This window comes from Neovison vison, chromosome 12 (genome assembly GCF_020171115.1).
Source record: "Neovison vison isolate M4711 chromosome 12, ASM_NN_V1, whole genome shotgun sequence".
NCBI classification, from domain to species: Eukaryota; Metazoa; Chordata; class Mammalia; order Carnivora; family Mustelidae; genus Neogale; species Neogale vison.
This window is the reverse complement of record NC_058102.1, coordinates 88,886,337-88,909,035: the sequence shown is the minus strand read 5'-3', so window position 1 is coordinate 88,909,035 and position 22,699 is coordinate 88,886,337. Positions and strand designations below refer to the sequence as shown.

At 51.4% G+C, this 22,699-nt stretch overlaps 1 protein-coding gene across 2 annotated transcripts; it reads left to right on the top strand.

The window, feature by feature from the left end:
• Positions 1 to 7,783: 7,783 nt before the first annotated feature.
• On the top strand, positions 7,784 to 22,654 carry SPRYD3 (SPRY domain containing 3). Of its 2 annotated transcripts, XM_044228411.1 has the most exons (11): positions 7,784 to 7,875; positions 9,332 to 9,478; positions 10,481 to 10,556; positions 11,072 to 11,196; positions 11,519 to 11,654; positions 12,712 to 12,897; positions 19,267 to 19,416; positions 19,847 to 19,904; positions 20,580 to 20,699; positions 20,786 to 20,958; positions 21,277 to 22,654. In XM_044228411.1, exons 1-11 carry the CDS (start codon positions 7,853 to 7,855, stop codon positions 21,409 to 21,411), a joined length of 1,329 nt encoding a protein of 442 aa, XP_044084346.1. In that variant the 5' UTR covers positions 7,784 to 7,852; the 3' UTR covers positions 21,412 to 22,654. The 2 variants fall into 2 exon arrangements, with proteins under 2 accessions (XP_044084346.1, XP_044084347.1); XM_044228412.1 differs by lacking the exon at positions 19,267 to 19,416.
• The last annotated feature ends 45 nt before the right edge of the window (positions 22,655 to 22,699 follow it).

Sequence of the window (22,699 nt, the reverse complement as noted above, 5' to 3'; positions counted from 1 at the left end):
TATTTATTTGACAGAGAGAGATCACAAATAGGCAGAGGCAGGCAGAGAGAGAGAGAAGGAAGCAGGCTTCCCACTGAGCAGAAAGCCCGACGCGGGGCTCGATCCCAGGACCCCGGGATCATGACTCTAGCCGAAGGCAGAGGCTTTAACCCACTGAGCCACCCAGGCACCCCCAAAAGGCCTCTTTAAACATGATTATTATTATTATTATTATTTTTAAAGATTTTATTTATTTATTTGACAGATAGAGATCACAAGTAGGCAGAGAGGCAGGCAGAGAGAGAGAGAGGGAAGCAGGCTCCCTGCTGAGCAGAGAGCCTGATGCGGGACTCGATCCCAGGACCCTGAGATCATGACCTGAGCCGAAGGCAGCGGCTTAATCCACTGAGCCACCCAGGCGCCCCTAAACATGATTATTTTGATTGGGAAAAGGGCCATTCCACAGAGCATCGGTGGTTAAATTCTGAGCCTTTAATATATTGCTATGGTCAACATGGCTATCAGAACATTAGGTATCAGAAGAAAGAATATGGGAAATAAACCAGAGACATTACCTAAGATCCTAATAGAATTTTACAGCTGCACCTGTTTCAAGCCCAACACATCTAAACCATTCTTCTTTTTTTTTTTTAATATTTTATTTATTTATTTAACAGAGATCACAAGTAGGCAGAGAGGCAGGCAAAGAGAGAGAGAGGAGGAAGCAGGCTCCCTGCTGAGCAGAGAGCCCAATGCGGGGGCTCGATCCCAGGTCCCTGAGATCATGACCTGAGCTGAAGGCAGAGGCTTTAACCCACTGAGCCACCCAGGCGCCCCATCTAAACCATTCTTATTCTGTCCTCCCACAAACCATTCCTCAGCTTTCCTATTTTGCCAATGGTCTCATTACTTTCCCAATTTCCCAGTCATCCTCCACTCTTTTTTCTTTTAAAATTACCTGGATATATCTGTTGATATTCCAATTGGTTCTCCCATCTGGTCTTTTTTTTTTTTTTTTTTTTTAAGTAGGTCCGTGCCCAGCGTGGCCCAGTGTGGGGCTTGAACTTATGACCTTAGGATCAAGACCTGAGCTGAGATCAAGAGTCAGATGCTTAACTGATTGAACCACCCACGTACCACCCCACCCCCAACCTGGTCTGAAAGTGTTTCCATTTCTATGGGCATCCTGATGGTTTGGGGTTCTCATTGTCTTTCACCTGGACCAAGCCAATAGCTTCTTTTGGATTGCCCTGGTTTTAGACACTACCTACTCGGTACCCAGACTATTCTCTCTGAAATGAAAAATAGAGCATATAATTCCTCTGCTTAGAAACCTTCAATGACTCCCAATGACTTGGTTCTTAATCCACTTGTTCTATAACCCTTATTATTACCTTACAAGAACCACCCACCCCTTGACCAAATATGCTCTTTAAATTCATACTTCTGAGCATTTAAAAAAATATATTTAATTTATTTATTTGACAGAGAGAGAGAGAGATCACAAGCAGGCAGAAAGATAGGCAGAGAGAGGGGGAAGCAGGCTCCCTGCTGAGCAGAGAGCCTGATGCGGGGCTCAATCCCAGGACCCTGAAATCATGACCTGAGCCAAAGGCAGAGGCTTTAACCCACTGAACCACCCAGGTGCCCCTGAGCAATTTTTTTTTTAATGAAGATTTTATTTACTTGACAGTGTGCGTGAGAGAGAGAGAGAGCGCGCGCACCAGCAGGGGAAGTGGCAGGCGGAGGGGGAAGCAAGCTCCCAGCTGAGTGGGGATCCTGACTCCAGACTCGATCCCAGGACCCTGGGGTCATGACTGGAGCTGAAGGCAGATGCTCAACTGACTGAGCCTCCCAGGCACCCTACTCCCGAGGTTTTATTCATAATCACACTCCTAACTTTTCCCTTCTTCTCCAACCTTGTGTTTTCTAATTTTTTATTAACAAGCTCTGGATGAAATTGAGTCTGTTCACCTTGATCCCAAGAAGCTCACAGTCTCTGGGGAAAACAGAAAAGCAAATCAACAATGTCACCACATAAAGATAGGAGGGACCAAGGACTAAGTGACACAAAGGGAGAAGAACCTAAGTTTGTCTGGGAGAATCAGAGAGAAGGCTTCATGGGGTGGGGGTGATGCTTTGATTGACTCTTGAAGGAGTAGAAATTTCACAGGGAAGGACTGAGGGGAAGGCTTCTAGGCTGTGGGAATAGCACCTGTCTTTACCAGTTACATGGCTGTTCATCTTGTATCTCCTCTCAACATTCCTTATAGTTTATCTTGTATTTCTAGCAGCTTTTCATATACCATATCTTATCTTCTTCTGATTGGCTTATGAATGCCTTTAGGAAAGTGCCCACATCCTCTATTTCTTTTTTTTTTAAATTAAATTAAAATTAAAAAAATTTTTTTATAAACATATAATGTATTTTTATCCCCAGGGGTACAGGTCTGTGAATCGCCGGGTTTACACACTTCACAGCACTCACCATAGCACACACCCTCCCAATGTCCATAACCCCACCACCCTCTCCTGACCCCCCTCCCCAGCAACCCTCAGTTTGTCTTGTGAGATTAAGAGTCACTTATGGCTTATCTCCCTCCCCATCCCATCTTGTTTCATTTATTCTTTTCTTATTCCCCAAACCCCCCATGTTGCATCTCCACTTCCTCATATCAGGGAGATCATATGATAGTTGTCTTTCTCCGATTGACTTATTTCACTAAGCATGATACCCTCTAGTTCCATCCACATTGTCGCAAATGGCAAGATTTCATTTCTTTTGATGGCTGCATAATATTCCATTGTGTATATATACCACATCTTCTTTATCCATTCATCTGTTGATGGACATCTAGGTTCTTTCCCATAGTTTGGCTATTGTAGACATTGCTGCTATAAACATTCGGGTGCACGTGCCCCTTCGGATCACTACGTTTGTATCTTTAGGGTAAATACCCAGTAGTGCAATTGCTGGGTCACGGAGTCGTTCTATTTTCAACTTTTTGAGGAACTTCCATGCTGTTTTCCAGAGTGGTTGCACCAGCTTGCATTCCCACCAACAGTGTAGGAGGGTTCCCCTTTCTCTGCATCCTCGCCAGCATCTGTCATTTCCTGACTTGTTAATTTTAGCCATTCTGACTGGTGTGAGGTGGCATCTCATTGTGGTTTTGATTTGTATTTCCCTGATGTCAAGTGCACATCCTCTATTTCTGTTCCTCTGCAAAATGCAAAATGCAAAATGCAGGTTGCAAAACCTACTTTACAGAATTGTTGTAAGTGTGTTAGGGGAAACTCATGTGACATACTGGGTAGGTACTCAGTGTTTTTGTCTTTGTTTTCCTGTAACGAATAAAGTTCCTGGCCCACACTAATGTACTCAGCATTTAATGAACGAATGATCCTACCCTGGTACAAAAATCACTTTCACATCTGAACTCTGGGCTTTGGGAGGCCTCATTGGATGGGAAAAGATCCTGATCTTTCAGCAATGTTTCAGCAGGGCAAGGATACTAGCCTGTGAGAGCTAACCAAATAGATGAGAGCTGTTCAGTCTGAAGAGGAGGCAGAGATATTCATACAACTCAAGTTCCCTGAATGCTTACATATATTTTGCATGATTCTCACAATGTTCCATTACCATCTCCACTTTGCAAATAAGAAGACCTATTTAGAGATGTTAAATACCTTGCCAAAGGCCACATAGCTAGATGGTGGGATCCACTGGATTCCGAGTTCAATGCTCTTTTCACTTCAACCTAAAAACTTTCATGATGCAGAAAAACACGAAGACTTTGGATAAGATAAACACAGACTTCTTTGCTAAATTATCTAAATAGTCAAACCACATGTAACTTCTAGAGCTAGAGAGAGGTTGTTTTAAGGCAACTAAAAGGAAGGTAGCCTTATGTTGGGGGTAGGGTGGGAATAAACACAAGAAATGTATTATTATGATATACAGCACAGACTGAAAAAGGAAAGAAGTTAGAAAATAATTAATAAGCTCATATGTAAAAGATCCCTGGTAAATCACGAAAAGATTAGACCTTCTCTTTTTCTTCTTCTTGAGCTATGAGAATACCCCCAGCTTAAGTCTGGGCTCTTTCCAAAAGCAACCTGGGGCTGATTGAAGTCTGGGTTCCTGCCCTTTTTGGTAGGCCAGCTGTGCCCTCTTTATAACCTGTCTCTGGCAAAGCTGTTGAAGAAAGTATCCTAGACTGTAACAAAACATTGGTCATAGTAAATATTTCTTTTTCCTCCCTAAAATTTTGGCCTGAAAGCCTAGAATTTAATATTAAACAACCAGAGTAAGTTAAGGGGGGGTAGCAATTAAATCTATTACATCACCATCAAATATAGTTGACCCTTGAGCAACATGGGTTTGAACCGCACTGGTCCACATATAAGCAGATTTTTTTCGATAAATACAGGATAGCACTATGAATGTATTTTCTCTTCCTTATGATTTTCTTAGTAACATTCTTTCCTCCAGCTTACTTTGCTGTAAGAATACAACATATTTGTATAACATGCAAAATATGTGTTAATTGACTGTTTATGTTTATGTTCTGTTATGCTTATGTCATTAGTAAGCCTTCTGGTCAACAGTGGGTTATCAGCAGTTAAGTTTTGGGGGAACTAAAAGTTATATGCAGATGTATCATATTTATCAGGAAAAACCCACACATAAGTAGATCTGCACAGTTCAAACCTATGCCATTCAAGGGTCAACTGTACTCTTTGGGAAAGACTGAATAACTGTCTCAGATTGAGGAGACTAAGGAGACATGACAAGGGAATGTAATGTCGGATCCCAGATTGGATGTTGTACAAGGAAAAGGATATTAGTGGAACAACAGGTGATGTCTGAATGAGGTCTGTAAATCACTTAATAGTATTATACCAACATTAATATCCTGGTTTTCACTAATTATACTATGGTTATATAAGATGTTAACATTAACATGTGGAATTCCGTGCACAAGTATAAACTGTTTCAAAATTTTTAAAAAATTTATTAATGGTTTATTGACTTAATGCAAAATCTGAAACCTCTAGAAGAAAACACAGAACATTTTGTGACCTCGGGTTAGGCAAACATTTCGTAAATGGAACACCAAAAGCATGATTCATAAATTAAAAACTTTGAAAAGTTGTACATCTTCATGATTATGAACTTCTGCTCCTGGAAGAACACTGTTAAAGGATGAGAAGACAAAACACAGACTAGAAGAAATGTACATCACATATCTGATGAAGGATTTGAATTCAAAATATATAAAGAACTTTCAAAATGCAGGATTAAGTGAAGCCACTAGATTTTTAAAACTGGACAAATGACTTGCACAGATATGGCCACTCTCTTGATTGTGGACTTATTAGGATTAGTTATGGATTAGCCTCAGGATCTTCACCTACAAAAAGGAGACATAATAAGATTCCCCATGGAAAACATATGGATGACAAGTATGCATCTGAAAAGATTTTCAGTATCATTAGTTATTATGGAAATGCAAATGAAAATCACAACGAAATACCACTACATACCTACTAGAATGGCCACAGTGAAAAAGAATGACAACACCAGCGTTGGAAAGGTTGGGGAACAAATGGAACATTCATACGCCGCTGATAGGAATTTAAAATGATACAAGCATTTTGGAAAACAGTTTGGCAATTTCTCAAAAAGTGAAGCATACATCCACCATGTGGCACAGCCATTCCTTCCTAAGGGTTTCCCAAGAGAAGATGAAAAGTACGTCCAGACAGATTTGGCATACACGTTCATAGCAGCTTTATTTATAACAGCCCTAAATTGGAAACCAGCAAATGTCCATCTGTCAACAGGTGAATCATAAGCAGTCTGTGGTATAACCACAGAGCAGCATACTACTCAGCAATAAAACAATGGATGAATCTTAAGGTAATTATGCGGAATAAAAGGAGCCAGACACTCCTCCCCCACAAGAGCATATACCCTGTGATTTCATTTATGTAGAATTTTAGAAAATGCAAACTCAACTAGTGACCAAAAGCAGATTAGTTGTTTTCTGGGGATGAGAGAGTGAGAGGGAAGGATTACAAAAAGAGCGCAAAGACACTTTTGGAAGTGACGGGATATTCACTGTCTTGACTGTGGTGATATTTTCATGGGTATATACATAACTTACAAAATTGTGCACCTTAAATATGTCGGGTTTATTGTATGTCGATTATATCTCAATAAAGTTGTTTGATCACATATGTTTAGATACCAAGCACAAATTATCAATTAAATCCTGAGAATGCCAACAGATGGAGGATTCGCTGAAAGGGCCAGCCCCACACCTGGGACCTGATCAGAAAATCTCGGGTGGAATCACCATCAGTAACACTCTGAAAACACCTTCTTCTGACATCTTTCCATTTCAGGCCCAAACTAGCTAGCGAGTTCCTGGAAGGAGCCAGGAGACCTTGTGTGGGATGGCTGGAAGCAGCCCTGGCCTGTTGCTCTTTGGCTGCCTTTGGGAGGAGTGGAGCTGAGGCCGGGGGCTATTGTCATAGCTTAGGAAGAGGAGGTCAAAGAGAAGCAATGAAGGAAACAGGAGCCAGAGATGAGTTGGGAAAAGTAACTCGATTTTTGCAGTCCAGGGGTTGGAAAGGAGCTAAGGATCACATGCTTCAAAATTTTTGTTTATGGGTAAGAACACCAAGGCCTGACCTCAGGCACAGACTGAACTGAAGCTCTCATCCAGATTTCCCAATTACCGATCTACATTTACTTCCCTCATCGATTTCCATCATGCCAAGTGGCCAAGTGGCTGCTGTTTGGTATACAAGATGATGATGGCTTCCATCCCATCCAACATTTGTAACAATAACTATTTATAAGAATGGGATAAAGCCCAGGCTCTGAAGGATACCACAGTCTGTCAGAGACCGATCTATATACACAGGTGACAGTTAAATAATAAAGGGTAGAAAAAAAGTGCTAGCGATGAGGCCCAAATGACATGGTTTGAGAATGCAGAGGAGGGAAAACCCTCCAATCAGGAAGAGAGATCTGGTGATGGGAGGCGATCCGGGCAGCTCCAAACACTCTTTAGTAGGTGCTCAATAAATATAAGTATCCTTCCACCCTTCACGTAATGACTCCCGCCTAACTTTACTTAGGTCACACTAAGAGCCTCCAGTCCGGAACAGCGTGACGTTTCGTGCCACTGAGCTTTCCGCATCCAAAGTTCTCTCCTCCTGGAATGGACTGTCCTTCCCAGAACGAGCGGAAGATGACATGACACGGAGCTCCGGCGAATAGAGAGCACATGGTAACAGCACAGCTCCGGCGAATATAAAGCGTGCGGGAACTGTCAGGTGCACGAGCTATGGAGGCCAGCCTCAGGATCTTCATTTGCAAAAGGGAGATAATAACAAGATTCATTTCAGAAGGTTGCGGAGTGGATTAAAAGGACATTGCTACGAAGCCTTCCTCCGCTGCACGTCCCGCACAGAAGGAACGCCCGGGCAAGATTGGCAGTCGCCGTAGGTGCGCAGCGACCTTCTCCCCGCCCAGCGCGGGAGCCGCCCCTTGGCTGCCCAGTCAGCGCCCAGGGCGCCGGGCGCGACCTCCGCGCCGCCACGTCGCCGCCTCCCACCCCCCGACACTCGGCTTTACCAGCCCCTACCCTGCGCTAGGTACCCAGTTCACCGGGCCGCGCCCGACTCTGCCTCTGTCCTCCGATTGGCCCTTGCAGATGTCCGTCGTCCTGGGCCGCTGCAGATTGGCCGGGGTGGGAGGGGAGGGGCGGGCCCCGGGGGAGCGTAGGAAGGGCGGGGACCCGGATGTGTGTGGTGGCGGCGGCCGAAGAGCTAGGGTGCGGAGCTGAGAGGCCTATGGATGAGGAGGACGCGGCGGCCCCGGTAGGCGGGGATCGGGGGCGGGGTCCCGGAGGCCTCGGGTCTCCCCAGAGCTTGAGGCAGGAGGCGGAGGTCCTGGGCGGGGGCTTCGGGGTCAGGGGCGTGGCGTGAGCCCCGGTCACGGGGCTTCCTGCCTCGGGACCCTCCTCGGTACCGGCCCTGGGGATACAGCGCGTAGTCGCGGGGACGAGCCGGACCCCCCGCCCCCGGGTCTCGTCTGAGCGACCAGGCCGTGCCCATGCTGGAGGAGGTACCCGGTGCGGCTGCCGCTCGTGGGTGCCGAGGTGTGCGGTTCTGGGCGAGCAGACGTCCCCAGGTCTGGGGGCCAGTATCTGTCTGGGGTGGAGCCCTGGTTGAGTGCGAGGAGGGCAGCCCCGCTGGTGCCTACCCTTCTGGGCCACGTGGTGGCTTGCAGCTACTGCAGGAGGGGGCGCTTTAGGATTGAAGGATTGAATTCAGCCCAACTGAGGCTTATTTAAGCACCTACTGTATGCAAGGCACTGTCCGGCCTTGATGGAACCCCTGTCCCAGTGCTGGGTAACAGGAAGAGAAAATAACCTCCTGTTTTTCTCACTTTTCGCTTCCAGGAAAAACCTATCCATCCATCATCCATCCATCCATTCATTCATTAGCATTGTGGTGGTTTAAATACCCAGGTCATTCTACTTCTCTCCATCTTCACTGCTACCATCCTAATGGATACCATGTCTCATTGGAGCTGCTGGAACAGTCTCCTGCTTAATTGTTCTCCACTTCTGCTCTTGATTCTGTTACGATCGATTCTCCAGACAACAGCAGGAATGATCTTTAAGATCTGATAAACCATAAAATCCTATCATTTTCTTGCTTAAAACCCTCCAGAGGTTTCCCATCCCACTTGGAAGGAAATCCAGACTCCTTAACGTGGTCTGCAGGGCCTTGTAGGGCTTCTCTCTGGCTCCAGCCTTCTTCCCATCCTCTTCTTGAACATTCTCCCACATGTTCCCTACACAGCCACCCTGGCCTTTTTGTTCCTCTACCATGTCTGCTCCCTTCCAGCCCAGGACCTGTGTCCTGGCTGTCCCCTCTACCTGAAGTACTCTTCCTTGGGCTTGTCACATGCCTGGCCTCTTCTCAAATCAAATGTCACCTCAGAGAGGCCTCCTCCGTCCACTGTATCCAAAGTAGTCTTTAGACTTTACCCCATTATTCTGTGTCACCCCACTCTGTTGTTTCTTCCACTGGCCAACACTGTCGGGTATGTGTCTCATCTGTCATGCCTCCCAACTAGAATGGAAGTGCAGTGAGAACAGGAATGCCACCTGTTTTTGGTGCATATAGCAGGAGTCAGTACATGTTTGCCGAATGAAAGGATGGCTTTGAGACCAGTGCCCTGTCCACGTTCTGCGTCAAAAAGGCTGAGCTGCTTTGCTCAGGGCCCTGCTTCCTTCTCACTTCCTTGCACTTTTCCCCGTGGCAGGTTTGTTCTCATGAACAAGATGGATGACCTCAACCTGCACTACCGGTTTCTGAATTGGCGCCGGAGGATCCGGGAGATTCGGGAGGTCCGGGCTTTCCGATACCAGGAGAGGTTCAAGCACATTCTTGTAGATGGAGACACTTTGAGGTGAGATGGCGGGGGTGGGGTGTGCTTTCACATTTTCCTTGCTCTGCCAGATCTTAGAGATGAAAAAGGGCTTTTTTGGAAGCAAGGACTGTCTACACTGGGCGAGCCTTTGACCCCGAAGGCCTTTCTGAGTGGAGCAGCATGTGCGCCTACAGCCCGCACTCTCTTCTGCCTGTTTCTGGGTCACTCTGTCCTGGTCCACGTTGGAAGGAATTATGTCAGAGATAGGAGATGTCAGAGATAGTGCCTTGAGTTGCCCCAGCGCCTCGTTGAGAGGACTCCAGTGTGGGGTGTCTGTGTCTCCACAGCCTGGGTCTCAGGGGTTGGGTTTGGAGGAGAGTAGCCATGTCAGAGGCAGTGGATTTCCTGTTTTGGAAAGGACAGTTCCCTAGTGCATCCTGCCTGCCACCGTCCAACCCTTTGTGTTTGTGTTTGTTTTCTCTCTCTTTTCTGGCTTGATCCCCTTCCCTGACTCCTTTTGAGCCTAATTCTCTCACAAAGCTGTCCCTGAAGTGGGGGGAAGGACGTAGTGCTTTTTAGCCTGGAGACAAGAAAGCTGAGGAGTGGGGACCGAATACCCATCTTCTAATCTACAAAGGGCTTTGGTACAGAGGATAGAGACCAGACTTTCTTCAGCTCCATTGAGGACAGAGCCAGAGGAAAAGGGCCGAAGCTGCAGCATGAGGGACTGAGGTTAGACAGGGTTGTGAGACCCCTACTAGGCAACTAAGGGAGGCTCTGCATTCTTTTCCCCCTGGAAATGAAGGAGCCAGGCTTGTGTTGGTCTGCTGTGGGCTGGACCCTGGCTGGAGGCAGCGGGAGGGGTGGGTGACCTCAAGTATTTCATTATGGTGTCTGTGCAGATGTCCTGAAGTGTGGCCTGTTGGAGTCTCCTCTGTGTTGGCCCTTGTGGGTTGGGGGTTGGGGGTGGAGATGCTGAGGCCCTCCCCCCAGCTCTTGGGCTAGGCTGCTCATGGAACTCCCCCCTCATTCCTCCCTCAGTTACCATGGAAACTCCGGTGAAGTTGGCTGCTACGTGGCTTCTCGACCTCTGACCAAGGACAGCAATTATTTTGAGGTGATCAAGGCAGTGGGTGGGCAGAGCAGGGGGAGAGCTTGTTAAGCTCTAGGGAGCTCTTTTACTAGATTCGTGATCTGATCCTTTTAATTTTCCATCAGGGCTGTCTCCTTGGCTGAGGAAAGGGCACAGGATAGCGTGGTGTCTCAGCTGAGAGACAGGTGCCCTAGTCCTGTCACCCTGTCCCTCTGTTCTCCTGCCCCTCGGATAGGTAGACATTTACACATACCCCAGACTCTGACCCATGGCCTTTCCCACCTGCTAACCTGAGCCCAGCCTCTGCTCCATCTCCTGTCTGTTTCCATAATTTGGAAATGATTTTCTAAGTAATCCTGACAAAGTAGGCCCCTAGTCTCCCCAGTGCTCCTCTGAGTGCCCTGACTTTTCTCTGATTCATATGTTTTTGGCCTCTCTGAGCCTCTTTGAGTTTTTGATGTCTGACTGTTCTTCCCCAAGCCCCCAGCAACTCATCCCATTTCTGGTGCTTGCTGACTGTCCTGCTCTCCTTTCCCCAGGTATCGATTGTGGACAGCGGGGTCCGGGGCACTATAGCTGTGGGGCTTGTCCCACAATACTACAGCCTGGATCATCAGCCTGGCTGGTTGCCTGACTCTGTAGCCTACCATGCTGATGACGGCAAGTGAGTTACCGTCTGTGGAATCTTACCCCTTTCCCATGGGTTTGGGGACCTTAGATAACAAAGGACTACCTTGGGTGACTGCTGCTTTCTTTCACCTATCTTGGGGTATTTTCATGGACTTTTCTGATCAGGACAGAAAGGTGGCCTGATAGCGAGCCTTGGAGGTTTGCGGACTTAGAGGGGAGGGTGGAGTTCATGCGTGGACACAGGTAGGTGCGTCACAGAATGACTGGGAGCAGCAAGAGGGGCCCCAGGAGTCCGGTGCTCTGAAGAAGTTGGGAGGCCAGAGTCAGGTCCTATGTCTGTGCTGCTCCGTCCACAGGCTATACAATGGCCGAGCCAAAGGCCGGCAGTTTGGGTCAAAGTGCAACTCTGGGGACCGGATTGGCTGCGGCATCGAGCCTGTGTCCTTTGATGTGCAGACTGCCCAGATCTTTTTCACCAAAAACGGGAAACGGGTGAGTGGGAAATCCTGGGTGGGATTTAAGTGGCTTGAAGCCATCCAAGAAATTGTGGGAATGAAAATTGCCCAGCTGGGGCTTGCCCAGGGACCTCTCGGCTTAGTTCCCACCTCCTTCAGGCCTTCCTCAGCTTCCCCCGAAGTCTGCACGTGGGAGAAGCCACTTCCCCGGCCCAGAGAAGCTGGGACATTAGCCTAGACAAGAGATGCAGAGGGGCAGGTGGACCGAAATGGGGTAGGGGAAGCAGGATTGGGTGATGTGGGGGAAGGTTTTGAGCAAAAAAAGAGAGGGAGAGGTTATGGCTTTGACGCATAAGCTGGAGGTCCTCTTCAGAGCTTTGACTTGGATGCTTTTTTTTTTTTTTTTTTTTTAAGATTTTATTTATTTATTTGACAGAGAGAAATCACAAGTAGATGGAGAGGCAGGCAGAGAGAGAGAGAGAGAGGGAAGCAGGCTCCCTGCTGAGCAGAGAGCCCGATGCGGGACTCGATCCCAGGACACTGAGATCATGACCTGAGCCGAAAGCAGCGGCTTAACCCACTGAGCCACCCAGGTGCCCCGACTTGGATGCTTTTGAGGATATGTCCTTTTTGTGTTTTTTTTCTTGTTTCACATCTTTCCTTCCCTCTTCAGAGAGAGCCTAGTAGTGCTGAAGGGATGGGGAAGAGCAAGTAGAAGAGAGGGACCCCCAGCTCTCTTTCTTCTCCTACCCAACTCCCTCTCCCACCCTGGGAGGATGGCTTTCTCAGGCCTTGGCCACGACGACGTCCTTTCTTAGTGTCCCTGCCTCTGCTCTTTCCTGCTCCAGAACACACTCACATGCCCAAGGTCAAGAGACTTGTGTTTGCCGTCTAGCGCTGTGGATGCCTTGCTCGTCCAGGAATCCTTAGCCACTTTTTAAACTTCTCTGTACCTCTTTTTTTCTGTCTCTCAGTGTGTGTGATAATTATTTGTTGCATCATCTCAGAAGTACCCTGGTGAGAATTAGGTGCACTGAGGAACAGGATGCCAGGTGGCAGCTCCCTCCCTCCGGCCCTCCCTCCCTCCGCTGCAGGTGGGCTCCACCATCATGCCCATGTCCCCAGACGGACTGTTCCCGGCAGTGGGCATGCACTCTCTGGGTGAGGAGGTGCGCCTGCACCTCAACGCTGAGCTGGGCCGCGAAGACGACAGTGTCATGATGGTGGACAGTTATGAGGATGAGTGGGGCCGGCTGCATGATGTCCGAGTCTGCGGAACTGTGAGTGACAGGCGGTGGGATGGGGGTGGTCTCGGGGAGGGCTGGGCCGAACCTCCCTGGGCCGCATAAGCGGGTCTGAATTACTTAGAATGGGGAGTGAAGACAGTGTCTTTTGTAGGGTTTGGGGAGATGGGAATTTGGGACCTTGACATGATTCTTTGAATCCAGATCCATGTTCCCCTTAGTGCTGATTGTCCTTCTTCCCTTGCCCGGCCCGGAGAGCTCAGGTTAGTTGCTCTACTCTTGGCACGGCACTAGGTTCTACTTTGCCTTCTTTGGTTCCTTCTGCACCCGGTGCCCGCTGCTGCCCTATACACCTGCCTTTGAAAGGCTGGGGCTCACTTTCAAGTGGGATGCCTGTATCCCCATTTCGCTTAATGACTGGGCCAGCTAGGTGTCCTCCGCTACATTTTAATAGAGGACAAGAACAGAGGCAGATGAAAATTCCGTGAGCGTCCTGGACTTTGCAAAGCTTGCTTTTTTAGACATCTTCCCGTTGTACCTGGTCTGGTCTCTCCCTGGATTTGCAACTTTCTTGGGGAATATTTGAACCTTGGGAGAGGGAAGTTCTTCACCTTTACCCTCTCTGCCTCATGCTGGGTTGGGAGTGAATGGCTGCTGAGTCAGGGGTCTGGCCCTGACCTCCAGTGGGCTGCTTGGGCCTCCCACTTCGAATTGTCCCCCTGCTGCCCTCTTGCTCCTGGCTCAACCTTTTTCTCCACCCTCTGGCCTTCTCACCCGAACCCAGGCTGTTTTCAGTTCAGCCTTTGGTAGCAAAACAGAAACAGTGGGGGGTGGGAGTGGATTATGAGCAAGGCTCCCCCCATCCTGGAGTTCAAGGTGAGTCAGACTTAAGGAAAATGGCAGCATGTTTGCCCTCCTGTTGCTCCTGATACTCCACACCCCCTCTGGCGTTGCGTTCTGAGGATGGTGCTGGCTGCAAGCCAGGGGCTTCAGATCCCCACTCCTTGACCCTCATCTCTTTCCTATCTTTTCCCCCTTCCACTATCCACTATCATTTTGACAACATCTACAGAGTTGAACTTGGGACTGAGCCAGGGTGATGTTCCAGCTCTCATCCCTGACCTCTCCTCAAGAGTGTTTTCCTGGCATCCTTTCCCTGCCTGGACCTGTCCCCACTCTGCCCCCAGCTCCTCCCAGGCAATCTTTTCTAATTGATGTTGAATCCTGTAGACATTTATAAATAGCTTTCCTTCCTCTCTGCCCTCCCCCAGTGCCCTCAGGTCACACTTTGGAGAATTTTTTCTTTCTTAGACATGAGCCGTGAAGTCTGGCTCTTGTGTCAGACCCTCACCCAAGGCTAGGACTGCCGGCAGGGTGGGCACTCCGTTCCCTGAGCACCTGCTCCCCTGGGGCAGACTAGGGCAAGAGCCTCTTGACGGATATCTGCCTCTCTCCTCCTCTTGCCATCTTTCTTTTTTTTTTTTAAAGATTTTATTTATTTATCAGATAGGGATCACAAGTAGGCAGAGAGGCAGGTAGCGTTCGGGGTGGGGGGGGATGAAAGCTCCCTGCTGAGCAGAGAGCCCAATGTGGGGCTCCATCCCAGGATGCTGGGATCATGACCTGAGCCAAAGGCATAGGCTTTAATCCACTGAGCCACCCAGGCACCCCCTCTTGCTATCTTTCAAATGAGGGTGACTTACCCAGTTTCTTCCATCCCCACTTGTCTCTTGCCCTGCACCCTGTTGTCCCTTCTGACCATCCAGTGTCGTTCTGATCCAGCCTTTAGAGTTTTATTTCCTGGAGGAGCCTGGGAGAGGTCAGTAGGGCCATGCCTGTGCCTCCCATTTCTAAAGATGTCTAGCTCAGCTGTTTCTCCTCTTTGCTCTTCCTGTTTTCCATCCCCTCTGTGGGGAGCCCTTCCCTGGGGCCTCAGACCTCTTGCTGTGGGTTGGAGCCTGTCTTGGGTGAAGTTTCCAGTCAAGTGCCTTTAGAACCATAAAGGTTTGAGAGAGGCTCTGACGCCATCCAGACCAGGGCTTCTCAGTGCAGAGCTGGAGACCGTTCCCTGACACGCATGGCCTGCAGCGTCCCTGGCGCCCAGACCCACAATGCTTGGAGTTCCCTCCTGTAGTCATTCTTGTCATCATGACAGCCCTCATGTTCCCACAGCTCTTTTTGCTGTGTGGCTGATGAAAAGACAGCCCCACTCAGAAGCGAAGAGACTGGTTCAAATGTCAAACAGTGAATTAGCCACGAAACTAAGCCCAGACACTCATTCTTGGATCCCTTGCCCTGGCCCTGTCCACTGCCGGATACATGCTGTGCCTTTCTCCCTAGCCCCTCTCCTGTAGCCCATCGTCTCTCCTCCTGGCCCTCTCATAAGATGAATCCGGAATTCTGGGCTTAAGTTCCCACTTGCCCTGTGAGTCTCCTGACTAGCTCCCTTCGCCCCCATCCTTCTAGAGGAACTTACCTGGCTGCCATGGGACCCTTTGCCTCCTAGGCCTCTCTCTCAATTCAGAGTCTCAGTTATCCTCTCTCTTCCCTTCTCAGCGGTTCTTCCCACAAAGAAGAGCAAATTCTTAACCCCCATTTTTTTTGGCTCTAACATTACATTATGAATGATTTCCAACATACAGAAAAGTTGAAGCAACAGCACAGTGAGCACCTATCTCCCCACTACCTAGCTTCAACAGTTGTCATATCCAGACTAACCTGGCTCTTTCTTGGGTGGAATTCTTCCCCCTGCATCCTGGGGCCTCAGTTTCCCCTCCCAAGGAATCCCCCCCTTCCCACTTTGCAGAGCACTGAGGGTGTTGAAGAGTTGCTGCCATGTTTGCTCAGGGATGGGGGTGTTGCCCCTCACCTCATCCCTGCCCGCAGGCCTTGCAAAGTGAAGTCATGTGTGGGAGGGTGGGGGGCAGTAGGTAAAGCTGGGGGATTAGACTCATTCTGTCTTTGTTTCCTGCTCCTAGCTCCTCTGGCAACTCCTTAGTGACGGGACAACACCTCTGGTACACAAAGAGGGGTGAAGGAGGCCCCACCCTCTGGGGTCCTCCCCCAACCAACCCAGGAGGAGACCATGTTGGGGCCTGAGCTGGCCGGTGGGGAGCATATTCTGGGTTCCTGTTTCAGCTGCTTCTAGGCCCTCAGGGCACTGAGCCCTCCCTTGCTCCTGTCAAGAGGGATTAGGGTCTCTGCTGGCAAGAGGAGAAGGGCTGCCAGAGGAGGAGGGCAGATACCAGCAGGAGAGAAGAGACTGGGAAGGCGCACTGCTGGTACTCAGTGGGGGGTTGGAGCACAGGAGACTCTCTGCCCCGGGTGCTGCAGCCTCAGCCCTGTGCCCTCGAGTCCACCTGTTTGGCCTCCCGAGGCTTTGGGGGTGTGAGGAGGAGGTGCAAGAGTCAGGGGGGTTTGAGAGCCCCAAGGAGTGGGTGATCCTGTCCCCACCAAAGATGTAGGGGTGCATTCCTGTTGGTTCGGCATTGTTGGAGGAGAAGCACTAAGAGGAGACAGCTCGTGGATTGGGATAGAGTCATTTGGGGCTCAGCTCTCCTAGCGGGGGAAGTGACCAATTCTGGGAGCCTAGAGGGCCACTGTAGTTGGAAGTAAGGGCTGAGATGGATCGTTTCCTTCTGTGATTGGCAGGTCTAGTCTGTTGTAGCTCTGGAGTGGCTGTTAATGTTTAGGGAGCACTGACCTGTTGGAATGTTCAGGTCCAAGCCCCATTTCCTGATTTAGGGAAATGTAGAACAGCTACTGAGCCCCTGCTGGGTGAGGGCTCTGTGCTGGGCACTAGACACCCTTCATTTATTTTGGAAACACAGGTGGTAGTATCCCTATGTCACTGTTGAAGAAACTGAGGCCTAAAGCAGCAGAAATCACTTGCTCGAAGTTAGTGGCTAGTAAGTAACTGGAGTTAAGATTGGAACCTGGGTCCATGCGATTCTCTCTCTAACGGAGAGGCTTCCAAGGCACAGGCTGAGGGACCAGTATCGAGAGTCTGGCAGCTCAGGGGTAAAGCTCCCATCTGCTCTCAGCCCTGGTCTCAGGAAGGGGGAGTGAACTTGAGCTAGGATCTGACCGTGAGGCCACAGTGCCCAACTGCCCCTGTAGATGCTGGGAGCACTCTGGGGGGACTCACTGTGAGGGCTTGGGGGGCCTTCACTGGACAGGAGCAGGAGAGCCCATGAGAGAGCAGCAGGGGAGTTGGGGGGCTTACAGCCTGTGGGGCGGCTATGCCTCACTTGTGGAGGGCAGCATTGCAGGGACCTAGCCTCCCAGCCATCAGCCATCATGTCTGAGTGGTGGGCCGGCTGGGGAGTGGGTTGCAGAGTCCTGGGTCATGTACTTGGTCCTCCTGACCTTTTAGCTGGAGAAAGTGGCCCCACGCTGTGTGCGGCCCAAGACCACAGTCTGCAGTCTCCTCGGGGCTGAGGCTGAGGGAATGGTTGGGCGGGTTTTTCCCAAGGATCGGGATCTGGAGCATCTGTCTCTTGGCTCTCTCAGTGAAGAACACTGTGTTTCCTATGCCGAGGCCAGTTGGACGAAATGGGTCAAGGGCAGCTGTGGGGTCCCCCACCCAGCTCTGCAATGCTGGCCGGAGAGGGTGGGTTGGGGGCTGCGCACACTGGGCCGGCTGAGAGCCCGCGAAGACACCGCCCCTCAGGCCTGCAGGGAGCTGGAGGAGGAGGCCGGCTGGGCAGACAGCACAGAGGGCTGAGTGGGGAATTCCAGCAGTGTGAAATAGTGAGTAAATCAGAAGATGGCCTGTCAGGGACCCCCATTCTGAGGAAAGAAAGCAGTGGGAACTAACAGAGGAGACCTGGGCTAGGGGTGTGACTACGAAAGAGCCAGTGTAACCCGAAACACGCAGGGTGGTGGCCGGAGGACATTGAAAGGCCTGGGTGTGGATGTCCCAGGCCAGGGACCCCCATTCTGAGGAAAGAAAGCAGTGGGAACTAACAGGAGACCTGGGCTAGGGGTGTGACTACAAAAGAGCCAGTGTAACCCGAAACACGCAGGGTGGTGGCCGGAGGACATTGAAAGGCCTGGGTATGGATGTCCCAGGCAGCCCTGGCTTTTCCCCTGCCCCCATTCTCTTTTGGAGCGGGAAGAGAGGATGGACTTGAGGTGGCTGAGCTTTGGGGATCCCAGCCCAAGAAGGGGGCCCAGTTCCTCCAGTTCATCTCTGAAGCAGTGGTGCGGACTGCAGGCCCTGCCTGTGCGGGAGACATATGCACGCTTCCATGCTGGTGCAGGCGAGCCTCATTCCTTTCCTGTTCAGGCACGAGTTCTCGGGGGGTGAGAGGCCAGCGTCCAAAGGCTTGCCAAGGAAAGTGGAGGAGGTCCCCAGGCAGTGTTTTCTTTGGGGCTGGAGGGGCGGGAGGGTAGAATAAAGTCTTGAGGGGCAGTTTGGCTAATTAAAAAGGGATTAAGGACTCCCAGGTGATGCTGAGGGTGGGGAAAGAGGGGATGGGGTTGAGTCATAACCTCACCATTACCATGACAACTGATAAATAAATCCTCCCAGCTTGGGGGTTGCCGCCCCATCATGCCCGGGCAGGACCACTGCGGAACTGAAGAGACCCAAGAGTCCATCAGTCACCTCCCCTCTCCCCACAGCCCCACATACCCCAGCCTTCTGCTAGAGCTGTGAGGGACTGCAAGTAGGAAAGCTTGCCTTCGTGTGTTTGGCCCGCCTGTTCCCCACTCTCATGTTAAGTAAAGGAGTAGAGCTGGTCATTTTGGGTTCTGTGGCTTCCCTCGGCACCTCCCTGACCCAGCTCTCCAAAGGCGAGTAAAACAGACCTTGAGGAATTATGGTAGTCCCATCCCAGGCAGAATCGGTTTCTGAGCTCATCTCCCTTCCTTCAGACAACTGGAGCAGGCACCTAACACCCGCACCCTCCCTGTCCTCCCCATTAGGCCCCTCCAGGGGTCTGCTCAGCCTGGTCTTCAGGGCTCCTTCTCTCTGCGCCCAGGGCCCCTGGGGAGGCCTCGTCCAGCAGGATGATTCAGGGAAGTGATGCCACAGCCTGGAGAACTCCCCCTCCCCCCCACCCTCCGCCATGTGCTCCCTGGAGCTCAGCTTTCCGGGTTGCTGGGCTTGTGCCCACTTCTCTTCCAGAGCAAGGAGAGACTGCTGCTCAGGCGGCAGGTGTGTGCAGGGCTCACCCCTTCTGCCCATGCTGCCACATTTGCTGCCCGCCAGTCCAACCTATTCTCTCATGCCTGCCTAGAACGTTGGGGCCCACGGCACGCTGCTAGGGGCCTTTCCCATTCAGCCAGAGGTTTTGTCAGACCCAGGAAGCTGGTCTCGAGTGCCTTGGGACCAGGTTTCTAGGGCGGGTGTCCATCTGCCCTCCGCACCACCCACTGCCCTTGGCTCTTCCCCCGCAGCTGCTGGAGTACTTGGGCAAGGGCAAGAGCATCGTTGACGTGGGGCTGGCCCAGGCCCGGCACCCACTGAGCACCCGTAGCCACTACTTTGAGGTGGAGATCGTGGACCCTGGAGAGAAATGCTACATCGCCTTGGGGCTGGCCCGGAAGGTGGGCACTCATGCTGGCTTTTTACCTGTATTGCTACTCAGGCCTGGGCCTATTGGGATGGGACCTGGAGACTCTTGGGGAAATCGGGGAGAGGCGTTGGGCAGGCATAGACAGAGTATGGTTAAATGTGTTCACTGTGGGAGGGAACAGACCCTTCCCCCTCCTCCGCCACAACCTGAGAGAGGGTCGTGACTGTACCATAAACACTGAACCTGAAGGTGGGGCTAGGCACAGCCTGCAGCGCCGGCTGTGAAAGCCAGGTCTCCTGGTCACCTTCCCTGCTTGTCCTGCTTTCCCAGTGCCTGAAGGCTGTGGGAGGCCGCAGGGGTATGAGCAGCCATCTGTCTGAGAAGACTGAAAGTTCAGATGCCCTCTCCTGTCCTTTTTCCATGCATGCTACCATAGGTTTTCTTTTTCCTTCTTGGTGCAGGATTATCCCAAGAACAGACACCCTGGCTGGAGCAGAGGCTCTGTGGCTTATCACGCAGGTGAGCAGGGGCTGTCTTGAGGCCATCAGGTCGGTGGGGCATATACAGGCACAGGGACATCCATTTTTCTGAACCTCCCGCCCCACCCCTGCAGATGGGTCTCCCCTCTAGCATCTGGCTGGAGAGCCTTTCTCTGCTGCCGTATCATTTCCCCTTCCCAGGCCGGTAGTGCTTTCTCCTCGTCTGTGTTTTTCCTTCCAGCCTGAAAAACGAGGGGAGCCGAACAGGGGCGGGGGGATCTGGGCCCGAACTGGACATTCCAGGCCTCTGAGTTGGCTCCCTCTGCGCCCTTCTTGCAGATTCTGCACTTTCTTTTTTCGGTTGGCTTGACTCTGTTTAGGGCTTTCTTTAGAAAGGAGTTGCCGTGAGCTCCTCTTGTCACCCTCATCCCCTTCTCGGCCCCTCGCCCCTCTCTTGCCACCTCCTTGAGCGAGTCAGCCCCTAAGCTACTTTAGTGGACAGACATTGTATCACTTTTTAAAAAAAATCTGGGGCCTCTTCCTACTTCTGTCTCTCCATTTTTGTTTCATCTTGACTCCCTCTCTTCCCTCAGGGCCAGAGAGGGAGGTGAGCAAGGACTCTGCTCAAAATACAGGCCTCTTTGGTTGGGTGGGGGGAAGAGTGTCAGCCCCTCTTTCAAGTGTGGGCCTTATCGTCTCCCCTCCTCCCCGGCAGATGACGGGAAGATCTTCCATGGCAGTGGTGTGGGCGACCCATTCGGGCCACGCTGTTATAAAGGGGACATTATGGGCTGCGGAATCATGTTCCCCCGGGACTACATTCTGGACAGCGAGGGTGAGTGGGGTACGGGTGGCCAGCCAGGCTGATCAGGCAGACGGTGGGGGCAGCACCACAGGAGCTCAGGTTTCCTGGCCTCTTAGGTGACAGTGATGACAGTTGTGACACAGTGATCCTGTCCCCTACTGCCCGAGCCATCCGGAACGTCCGGAATGTCATGTACCTGCACCAGGAGGGAGAAGAGGAAGAGGAGGAAGAAGAAGAGGAAGAAGATGGGGAAGAGATTGAGCAAGAGCATGAGGGCAAGAAGGTGGTGGTAAGTGGGGAGAGTGTGAGCTTGAACTGGGGTTCCTGGGCCTGGGCAGGGGCTGGGGTAGTGGGGAATAGGAGGGGAGCCAGAGGCAGAAGAGGGAAAGCCTTGTGATGGGCGTGTTCTGAGATGCTGGATGCAGCCAGACTATGGTGGGGAGCTGGTTTCCAGACGCCCTCTTGCGGCCACTTCCCACGTCATCTGAGTCTCTCCCCTCTGGTGGTTCTGAGAGTTGGGAGCTTCGAGCGCTTGGGTTTCAAGCCAGTATCATCAGAGGAGGCCAGAGCCAGCCTGCTCCACTCCTCTCTGTGCCCCCACCCCCAGGTTTTCTTCACTCGGAATGGCAAGATCATCGGAAAGAAGGATGCTGTCGTACCTTCTGGTGGCTTCTTCCCCACCATAGGAATGCTGAGCTGTGGGGAGAAAGTCAAAGTGGATCTGCATCCCTTGAGTGGCTAGGGGCTTTGCCCCTAGACCTGCCCCGTCTCCTTTTCCTTGCCCTTTGCAGAACCAGGTGCCCAGTTCCTACCTTCCAGGATTTGTTTACCCAGCAGGCCCCAGGGAGTGTGTAGTCCCTCCACCTCTCACAGATCAGGCCCCTGCCAAGCCCCTCTGTGCCCACGTCCCTGACCTGATAACACCCTGATCATCAGTCAGTCCTGGGCCCAAGTCCCTGGTTGGAAAGGAGCAGGCCCAAAGAGTGGTGTTGCTCTGTTGGTGCATGCCACTTGCTCTGGCTGGTGGACTCTCGCACCCCGCTTTGCCCCCTGGCCGTGTGAGTGGAGAGGAGTGGGCACCTGTCTCCACTGCTCTGTGGGCACGAGGCTCTTCTGAGGGTGGAGTAGAGACTGCCCGCTCCCCTATTTAACCACAGTATTTCTCCTTGCATCTTCTCTTTTTTTGTTCCCTGCCCTCATTGTGTGGACCAGTTGCTGCTGTCATCCCCCCTGGCTGGGCTAGGGGGGCTCTCTTGGGCCTTGTCTCTCCTTCCACTGACTGCTGTCCCAGGAGTACTATTCCAGGGTCTCTGTTCTTTCCTCTGAGAGCCTCTTTCTCCCTCACCGCCTGCTCGCCTGCCCACTCAGAATCTGAGTCTCTGGCCTCCCCACAGCTGTACGCACCTAGGTGGGAATCTGCTATGTGTTCAATGGAATGAGAGGGGCTACTCGGTGAGGGGGGCTGGGGTCTTGGCCCCTGTACCCCCCTTGCCATCCTTGGGATACCTGTGGCCTCCTTATCCCCAGTTCCCCAGGCTTTCGGCAGAGACTCCAAAGGGGATCTCTCTTGCCGTGGTGAGGGCAAGACCCCAGAGCCGTGGTTGTGAGCCCAGAGGGCAGCTTGGCCCCTCACTCCCCTTCCCTGCACAACCCCCAACCCCGGGTCCCAGCTTGCTGCCTGTGCCAGTTGCCTGTTTTGCTTCAGTGTTTGATTCTAGCACTTACATGTGTCCTCCCCTACTGAGCCCTCCTGTCTCCTACTGCCTTGACCCCTGACCCCCTTCCTATACAGGGACTTCTGGGAGGAAGAGGGAGCAGGAGCTGTTGACCTTGGTTTGCACAGAGTGGGTGGGCCTTGGTGAAAGGGGGTGAGCTGCTGTGTTGCTGGGGTCCCCTCTTTTGGCCTTCCACTACAATGTATGAAATGTATGTACAGCCCAGAGATGTTTATACAGCCAATAAAGATGGAGTTTCTGTATTTATCAGCACGGCCTGGACAGGGGAGTCCTTGCCATTCCACAGGGCAGGGA

Excerpts from the sequence above, each read along its gene's own strand:
- SPRYD3 (XM_044228411.1), top strand. The coding sequence starts at position 7,853 with ATGAGGAGGACGCGGCGGCCCCG. Across the intron at positions 9,479-10,480 it reads GTAGATGGAGACACTTTGAG|TTACCATGGAAACTCCGGTG; the intron begins GTGAGATGGCGG and ends TTCCTCCCTCAG. Across the intron at positions 11,655-12,711 it reads TCACCAAAAACGGGAAACGG|GTGGGCTCCACCATCATGCC; the intron begins GTGAGTGGGAAA and ends CCTCCGCTGCAG.